General features: G+C 40.1%; 2 protein-coding genes and 1 long non-coding RNA gene across 5 annotated transcripts in view; 1 reads left to right on the forward strand and 2 right to left on the reverse strand.

The window, feature by feature from the left end:
* Positions 1 to 9,733, reverse strand: part of LOC126383141 (potassium voltage-gated channel subfamily H member 6-like) — a 106,842-nt gene that overhangs the window by 54,405 nt on the left and 42,704 nt on the right. The gene's annotated exons all lie outside the window — the stretch shown is intronic.
* Positions 2,312 to 9,733, reverse strand: part of LOC126409010 (coiled-coil domain-containing protein 106-like) — a 298,969-nt gene continuing 291,547 nt past the window's right edge. For 2 of the 3 annotated variants that reach the window (XM_050074873.1, XM_050074874.1), the window contains exons 2-5: positions 5,576 to 6,204; positions 4,914 to 5,101; positions 4,111 to 4,269; positions 2,312 to 3,473 (exon numbers count right to left, since the gene is read on the reverse strand). In XM_050074873.1, the coding sequence (XP_049930830.1) occupies positions 3,169 to 3,473; positions 4,111 to 4,269; positions 4,914 to 4,935 (486 nt within the window). In that variant the 5' untranslated portion in view covers positions 4,936 to 5,101; positions 5,576 to 6,204 and the 3' untranslated portion in view covers positions 2,312 to 3,168. Of the gene's footprint in view, positions 3,474 to 4,110; positions 4,270 to 4,913; positions 5,169 to 5,575; positions 6,205 to 9,733 lie in introns of those variants that run through there. The other variant, XM_050074875.1, reaches the window with a different exon arrangement.
* Positions 5,033 to 6,316, forward strand: LOC126409016 (uncharacterized). The gene is made up of 2 exons (XR_007571983.1): positions 5,033 to 5,137; positions 5,175 to 6,316. It is a non-coding gene; the product is annotated as an uncharacterized LOC126409016 (long non-coding RNA).

The raw sequence follows: 9,733 nt of genomic DNA on the forward strand, positions 1-9,733 counted from the left end.
TTAAGCAGCCCCCAAAGCTGCTTTGACCTGCATGTATGAAACTTGGTAGGCACCTGTAACACTCAATCACGTTCAAAAACGCCTCTTGGAGCCATGCTCCAAACCCAACAGGAAGTCCGCCATTTTGAATTTACTTGTGCCACTTTTGTGCATTTTTGCCCATTTCCAGGGCTTGTAAATNGCCTCTTGGAGCCATGCTCCAAACCCAACAGGAAGTCCGCCATTTTGAATTTACTTGTGCCACTTTTGTGCATTTTTGCCCATTTCCAGGGCTTGTAAATTAACGAACTTGTCCTACAGATTTAATCAGATTGGCTCCAAACTTGGTGTATGTAAGCGTGACTACGCTGTGACCAAAAGTTATCACAGGATTTGCCCAATGTTGAATGGCGCACCCACTGCTGAGCGTTGGATCTTGAGGTCTCGCCATGAAAAACGAAATTGCTGTAGCTTTGGCATAAATGGTCCTGTCTCCACCAAACTTGACATGATTCATATTAGTCCCGTCCTGAACACATTTTCATTGCCATATTGGCTGATACTCATAGACCCACCTAGTGGCGACAGGAAGTAGGTCTCATCAAACACTTATCTTTCGATTTATCTGAAAGTTACATGCTGTGGTGTATATTTGATGTACAAAAACATGATGTATAATTAGTGCGCTCTCCAACTCCCCCTAGTGGTCAGAGGAAGTGATACAAAATGTGAAATATGTTATTCCAGCACTGTATCAAGGATATGCAGAATCACTCCTGCATGCGATATCTAACTTTGACAGAAATGAACTGACGCGTCAGAAGGCGTCCTACCAGGCCCCCAGAGTTGCGTGAAGGTGCTCGGGCCCGTTCATCGCTGCTTGCAGCTTTAATTTATTAGGGCTCCTATTGAAATGCAAGCATTTTTTATTATTATTATTATTGTTATTATTATAATCTTCCTCCAAATGAATTGCCTTTTTGGGAGGTTTAACATACCCAAAAACTCATGAAATTTGCACACATCTCAGAACTGGTGAAAAATTTGATATATTAAGGGTCTCGTGTGCGGGTTCCAAAAAATGGCTCAGTAGCGCCCCCTACAAAAGTTTGAGGAAACAGCCCCTGAAGCTAGTTTAACCTACATGTATGAAACTCGGCAGGCTTATGTAACGCCCAGAGACGTACAAAAAAGACTCAATTTTGGTGCATTTTTGGCCATTTCCAGGGGTCATAAATGAAACGAACTAGTCCTAGAGATTTCATCCGATCGACTTCAAACCTTGGTCTGTCCCATCCCAAGACCTTGAAGATGAAAAGTTATCAAAAGCTTGAGTTTTCGTCAATGCGTGTGACCATGGGATGGCGTCAAAGTTAGGGGTCTCGCCAGTAAACAGGAAGTAGTTTATAACTCCAGCATACATGGTCCAATCTTGCCCAAACTTCACAGGATTGATGACAGTCCCGCCCTGAACACATCTACATGTCAATAATTAGAGATAAACATAGCGCCCCCTACTGGCAATGGGAAATGTCATGTTTTAGACTTTAATGTACATCTCCTACAGACTTGACCAGATCCACTTCAAACTTGGTGAAAAAAGTCATAAGACGTTGATGATGCTTTATTGTGGAAACTGTGAGTTTTCGTCGAAGGGCGTGGCCACGGCCTGGCGGCGAACTTTGATGTTTCGCCGTGATGATAAACGTTGCTGTAACTTGACTCCACGTGGGAATATCTTGCCAAAACTTCACACATATGATGACAGTCCAGCCCTGAACACATCTACAGAGGAATTTTGAATCACCGCCATAGCGCCACCTTCTGGCAACAGAAAGCTACTTTATACATTCTTTGATGTCCCGCTTCTAGCAGGTTAATCAGACCCACCTCAAACTTGCTGGTCTAAGTCCTTAGACCTTGATGATGCTTAAAAATGAAGCTTTTGAGTTTTCATCAAATGCTGTCACCGTGGCGCCGCCTTGTTCGCCATCAAACACGATGTTGTTTTGAAGGGACAAAGGATGCTTGAAAACTCACCAAATGTGGCATACACATCACAGGTCGCAAGTCCTGTTGTCTGGTGTGATTTTTGTGCTTTGATGCACCAAGACGGCTTAACAGCGCCCCCTAGAATATTTCAACTATCTAATATAACTAATATCTCCAACTCCCTCTAGTGGAAAGAGGAAGTGATACAAAATGTGAAATATGTCATTCCAGCACTGTATCAAAGATATGCAAAGTCACTCCTGCATGCGATGTCTAACTTTGACAGAAATGAATTGACACGTGTCATGAACATTAATGAATGCTTATGACAGCTGTCGTTAAGTGTCATTCGGTAAATTATGTCACCTTTGATTTAAAGTTGACATTGTTTGAGATGTCTTTGTTATGACAACTTGACATAAGCCAAGACAACATACCCTGTCATAAACATGACATAGTAGACCTCACTGTCAAACTTTAAAAAACTATTTAGCTTTATATCTTAACATGACATTAAACTGTCATATGTGGTTCATTTTGACATTACCTGTCACAAGACCATTATGATTGTGTCCTAAACATTGTGCTTTTCATTATGATGTTATTAAGTGTAACTACACTGCCAAATGATTTTATAACTGTCATATACAATTTGAACCTGTCATTAAGTGTAATTACATAGTTAAATCGGTTCATAACAGTGTCATGACTGTTTTCTATGAATTTAAGTAAAGTGGAACAATTTGAACCTTTCATTAAGATGTCATTAAGTGTAATTACATAGTTAAATCAGGTTATAAAAGTGTCATGACTGTTTTCTATGAATTCAAGTAAAGTGGAACAATTTGAACCTTTCATTAAGATGTCATTAAGTGTAATTACATAGTTAAATCAGGTTATAACAGTGTCATGACTGTTTTCTATGAATTCAAGTAAAGTGGAACAATTTGAACCTTTCATTAAGACGTCATTAAGTGTAATTACACTGTCAAATGATTTAAATACCTTAACAAAAGCAACAGACAAGTCAAGAGATTTTTCCTTCATGTATTTCAACACAAAACATAAAAAAAACATTATTGTTGCATTACTGTTGCATTATTCGTATTATTTCTCCTCAAACAGAGGGTTCCAACATATACTTTGTATGTATAAACAGAATAACTTGTTTCACATAAACAAGTTCAATGAACAGTCTTAAGTGTATTTATACATTATTGGGAGGAGTTTTCCTCTTTTTTTCTTTGCTGTGATGGTTTCAGCCATCTCCTCTGTTATAGCCCCCCTGCACCGCTCTGCAAATGCCGACATCTTCTCATCTCCTGGGAGCAGGTCCTTGAAGGTGTCTGGAAATGTGATCGCTAGCTCAGCAATTACAGCTGTTCTCGCAATTGTGTTGCGGTCAACATTAAGTTTGGCAAAGGCCTTTTTCATGGATCCAGACTTGTTGAATATGCGGAGGGCATTCTTGTAGCGGCGGATAACTCCATCCGTTGTGGTCACTTCACAAAACAACAGAAAAACAAACAAAAAAAGTCATCTTTTTTCAGGCATGCATTGGCATTGTTGATCTGGCACCCTATAGGTCCTGTAGTACTAGCAGATGAGAAAGGATCCTACTTATCATACTGCTGGTTTACTGTGCATCCTCCTTCTAGGCTGGTTATATTAGATTTAGCTTCTTAACTACCTGCCTCTGTGGGCAGCAATATCTGCCATCACCAGCATGGAAGGAGGATGCCAAGCAAGTAACGTCCTTTCTTACCTGCCTCAGAAGCTGTACCAAACATAACCAGCTTGGGTAGAGGATGCACAGTGAACCAGCATGGTACAGTAAGTAGATTTTTTTCTTATCTGTTTCAGAGGCTAAATATCTAACAAAACCAGAGAAGACCACAGAATAACCTGTGGAGAACGAGAAAGCTATACATGGCTGTAGAGATCTAAATCATTGATTTTTAGAGAGAATACTAAAATATAACATTAAAGTGGGACATGGATATAACATAGCAACTCTTAGGTCCCATCAAATTATTATTAACTAAGCCCATGGTGGTAGTACAAATATAAACCATACAAGGGAGTTAAGTAACGGTCAACTTTAGGGTGGTTATAAAGATGATCAATACTTGTGCTTACTTCTTGAACGTCCATGAGAATCAGGCTGTTTCTTGGACTTCTTGGTCTTCTTCTTTTTCTTTTTCTTCTTCTCCTCTTCTTCTGAGGATGATGAGAAGCTGGAGTCTGAGGAGGAACTGGGAGACATCAAACTTAAAGATGAAGAAGTCTTTCCAGAGCCTGGGAGAAGGGGGGTGGGGGTGGGTGGAAAAGCATAGAGGTGTATAAGGAAACAAAGCAAAAAAAGAATATACTTTTTTCAATGCAGGCTCACTCTTGGTACTGCCTTGACTTTATTAAAGCAGACAACTGTACATGTCCTAAAACAGGATTTGTTTTATTACAGATAATGGCTTTTATTATTTTGTGCTGTAGAGTGATCCAGAGCTGCTTACTGGCAGGAGGAGAGCTCAGAGTTAATTTTTCAAACTTTTAGCAGCAGCAACAGTGAATGAACCGTCTGTGCGTGTGTCTGTTAGCATGTCAGTAGGGCAGCAGCTGCAGCATGCAGCGATGGCTCAGTCCATCTCAGTGGCTAACATTACTAGCTGGGCAAGGGTTTATATCACTTTATGCATAGCAATGTCATCATCAGAGACCTACGTCAGGTCACATGGGAAAACGTTTTTGGAAGGGCTTGGGAAAATAGTATTTCCAATCAAGTGGACATCCCAGGTGTGTTACAATGATGCAATAATTATTATTAATTGTATATAATAAACTATCCTTGCACTCCAGAAAACCCAGCCTATTTCAATTTCTCCCCACGACTTCCCTGAATATCTAGTACTGCATGAATAATGTTAATTGTAGTACATTTGTACCTTTCCCAGTAGATGCATGCATGCTGGGGGGCCCTTCATTTGGGAAAGTAGGAAGTCCTTGTCATTTTTCAGATCCCTGTTGGCCTCCTCCAGGTATTTAATGCGGTCCTCAAGGTGTTCAGTCTTCTGTCGATCCATCTTGGCTTGTTCTTTAAGTTTGGCCAACTGCAACGCCCCTGTTGGAGACACTGGAATAGGGGCATTGATCATTCTACTTTATGTTTGTTATTGAGGTCAGTGAATGGTGGTGGAGTACTGGAGGTTATTGAGGTCAGTGAATGGTGGTGGAGTACTGGAGTGCATTATATTGAGCTGCGTTCCCTATATTTATGTCTAATTCTGTCACATACATTACATTCATTGCACTCCAGTACACCAGCACAATACTCCCAATGCTCTTGTACATATAGTGTATGCAGAAAATGAGAACATTTAGAAATAGTATGTGCCACAATCAACCAAAGGACTACGAATAAACAGAGTGAACACAGGTTGGAAATCTGCTGCCAAAGTGATTAGTAGAATTGACAGATTTAACAACCACAGCCAAAACTTCTGCTGCAAAGCAATTTATTTATTTACTGTGATGGTGGGAGGAGTTCATTTCAAGCCCTGCTGGCGAAAGTAGTCAAAATAATAATTAAGAAAATAACTAGACTTACTTAGTTTCTTCGGGGAATATTTGACTAACTTCTTTTTCTTTGGTGGAATAGGGACCTCTTCCACATCTTGTGTCTCGTCCTCGTTCGCCTCCTCCCCGACTTGTGGCAGGGCTTCCTCAGCTTACTCAGCCTTCGTCACCCCACTATGCGCCCTTTTTTTGAAACGGGTGTCCATCTAGCTACAGCTGTGTAAAGCAAAGAACACCAGCACCATGTCATGGCAGCTAACGTTACAATAGTTGAGGCAACTTTGGCAAACGTAATGTTGTAGTTGTTTAGAATTAGCTAGATGAAAACTGGGGGAAAAACTATAGCCTGTAGGCTGCCGTTAAAATACTTGAACATAAAGGCTAACTAGGGGCGGCACGGTGGTGTGGTGGTTAGCACTCTCGCCCCACGCAAGAGGGTTGCCGGTTCGATCCCGGGCGTGGGAGCCCTTCTGTGCGGAGTTTGCATGTTCTCCCCGTGTCAGTGTGGGTTCTCTCCGGGTACTCCGGCTTCCTCCCACAGTCCAAAGACATGCAGATTGGGGACTAGGTTAATTGATAACTCTAAATTGTCCGTAGGTGTGAATGTGAGCGTGAATGGTTGTTTGTCTCTATGTGTCAGCCCTGCGATAGTCTGGCGACCTGTCCAGGGTGTACCCTGCCTCTCGCCCAATGTCAGCTGGGATAGGCTCCAGCCCCCCCGCGACCCTCAAGAGGATGAAGCGGTTAGAAGATGAATGAATGAATGAATAAAGGCTAACTAGCATTAATTGCTGAACTAACTTTACCTAAAACGCCAAAGACTGACGTCAATGTTATCATGTTCTCCCCAAATATAATAAAATAAAATTGCCCAAATTACATATTTCGCTTTAGCTTACCTGAAATAGCAAACTTTGAAAGTACTTTGTTTCCTTGATACTCTTCTGTTTCCATGTGTTGCACGGGGTTGCACTCCGGTCTCCTGTCATTGGACAGTCAGGTAACGTTAACGTTATGTTACGCGCGCATTCAGGTCAAATTCAAATCTGAACTACAACACTATTATCACTATTACAACAACGATATTGCCAAAGCATCAAGGAAGTGTGTATAATATACATATTTTTAATGAAAAACCCAAGGATGACATAAAAGTAAAAGTAAATTTGGTCACCACAATCATACCTCTGATTTCATAAACAGTGATGAAATACTAACAAATATGTTTCAGATATTTTGTACTGCATAGAGTGTATTTTATTGATAAAAATAAAACACACTTGTGGATGTCTTTCATAAGCTTAATTCTGCTGACTGTTTTCATGAATGAAGATGACATTTCCCTGTAGACACACAAGGGGGCGCTGTTCTGTGTGGTCAGTGGAGCCTGTATTGTTTTACAAAAGAGCGACGAGGAAGACGAAGTGACGTGGTTCTCAACCGTTTAGGCGCGACCGCGACACATGCAACCAGATGAGGCGGGTGAACAGTTGATGCAATGGCGCTAATGGAAGAACTTTTAAAAACTATTAGGCGTTCAGATACAAAGAAGAACAAAAGAAGAATAATTAGATGGATGCAGAAACATGGTATCATGAAGAGGACGATGAAGTGCGCAAAATGCAATCGAAGGATGCATCTGGTGACATGCCATGTCAAGGATGGGCTGTGGTGGTAAGCAGAAGCTAACTCTAACTTTCTAATCTAGCTATATTATTGTTTGTTATTTAAGAACAGTTATTAGCCATCAAGGCAGACAACATAGCAGCAAGTAGTAACATTTGGGTGTAACGTTATAATTGGATCATGTCATATTAAAGAGCCAGAAGTCTGAAATTAGCCCTAACTTCAGTAGCATTAATATTACAAAACTTTTGGAAATCACTACAATATGTTCTAGTTATCCCGTATCATATGCCATTTGATATTTTTATGTGTGGTAGTCTACTTCTCAGGATTTTGCCTTCTTTTTCCTCAGGGTCTGTAAGCATCATAAAAGTTCCCCACGATCTGTACGCAGTGGCTCAATATTCAGCAAATCTCACATCCCTTTGACAAAATGGCTTGAGTTCATGCACAGGTACAGTATTCATATATTAAAGAAATCAAATTTAAGTTTCTTAAATAACATATTTAGCAGTGTGATTTATAGATGTGTAGTTGATGTAGGATCCTTTAAATAGTGGATGGTGCTTGTGTACTGGAGCACATCATATTGAGCCGTGTTCCTTATACTATTGTCCATAGTAGACAAAATATTAGGAACACTTTTCAATACATTGCACTCCAGTACACCAGAACAACCCATTACAACCTCAATAATAAACATAAAGTATAATTATCACCTTTCTGACAATGTCACAGGTGTCCCTAATGAAGTGGTCGGTGAGTGTATATGTCCTATAAAATATAACCTAAAGTAATGGAGTTCTTGCACCTCATACAGTACAAATTGGAATGGCACTAACTCATGCTCGCCTAGTACAGTTTACTTTTAGTTTCATGTCAGCCCAATTCAATGACAGGATATTATGCAGGCCATGTCAATTAGGTTTCTTAATGACTTTTCTCCTTCCTTCAGATTTGCACAAGGTTTGCAGTTGAAGCAACTTGCCATGATCACTGAGGGGATAGCAGCAAGCTCCAGGACATTGACAAAAATGGCGAAAGTACTCAGAAAGGTTGTCACATTACATACTAGTCTCTAACTATAATTGATTAGGTAAAAAATAGATGCTTGATAAGTTACTACTGTAGACAATTGGATTCAATATTGCTACACAATTATTTGGTACACTCAGTGACACATGCAATGTAACTTTAGTCCTAAACTTGTGCATACATATTTATCAAATTCCATACTTCAGGCATTGTTACAACTCAACTTGCTGATGTTTTATTTCTTCATTTGAAGGTGTGCATTGCTGCCCTCAAGCGACTGAGGAAAAGAGGAATGAGGATTGGTGGTCGTCATCGATTTGTTGTTATCGACGAGAGCAAATTTGCCCACAAACGAAAGGTGGGCTGTATATTTGTATGCATCTGTACTATATTTAAACCAAGATTTTATGACAAGGGGCGGTTGTGCTCATGTCCACGGGGAGGTGTTAAAGTCAAGAAAAAAATTACAGTTCCTCACAGCTGCTTTAAACATAGAAGAGACATTTTAGAGGGCTGATTGGGGAAAAGAAAATTTAAAAATCTGTTGGAAAACAATAGAATAAGAAGAGTACACCCATTTTGCACTAAGGAGAGTACAACACATTGGTGGTCACATGTTGTGGAAACACTGGAGAAAATGGAGAAATATAGATGGTTAACCTTAACATTCTATGATTACTGTCAAGGAGAAATGCAAATGCTCTTGTTCCGCAATGTTTTCTTTTCAATCAGCATGATAACAATCTGGCAGTCAATATTAATAATTCATTATCATCACCCTCTTAAAATATTGGCTTATGTCATATTTTCAAGTTTTTCAAAACCTGAACCAATATCTATATTTGGTTCAGTTTTTTCGGTTTTTTTTTTTTTTAATTTGAAAATATGACTTAGGCAAATATTTTAAGAGGGTGACGATATACAAGCTGTAAATGAGGATTGTGCAGCACACCCTCTGACCTGTTTTTAAAATGCAGAATAATACTTTATTCTGCAGTGCATATGGAAAGGACACATATTGAAACCCAAAGCTTATTAAAGTTTTTGTCTTTTCTTATTTACTTTCAGTACCATCGTGGTCGATGTGGCAACACTTGGCACCGTGAACGGCAGTGGGTCTTCGGGATGCTGGAGGTTGACGGGAATTCCAGAAGACCCATTCTGAGACTTGTCAGGGATCGCACAAGACAAACCCTTATAGGCCAAATCAGACGCTATATAAGACCCAGAACATCCATTCTCACTGATGAATGGTGTGCCTACAAGGGGCAACTTGCTCAGTATGGATATGGTCAGTATTCTGTCTGCCATAAAAAAAACTTTGTTGACCGAGAGACTGGTGCTCGTACTCAGCATATTGAGCGTGCATGGCAGAACTACAAGCTGGAAGTATGGCGCCATAGAGGTAATCGTACTCCTGAGTCACTGAAGCTTCATCTGAAGATGATAGAGTGGCACCACTGGTTAGGTGTACGCCATTACAATGGTGTCTTAGGCAGACTTTTTCATGATTTAAAAAAACAAGTCA

The sequence above is a fragment of the Epinephelus moara genome, chromosome 21, assembly GCF_006386435.1.
Source record: "Epinephelus moara isolate mb chromosome 21, YSFRI_EMoa_1.0, whole genome shotgun sequence".
Lineage (NCBI taxonomy): Eukaryota > Metazoa > Chordata > Actinopteri > Perciformes > Serranidae > Epinephelus > Epinephelus moara.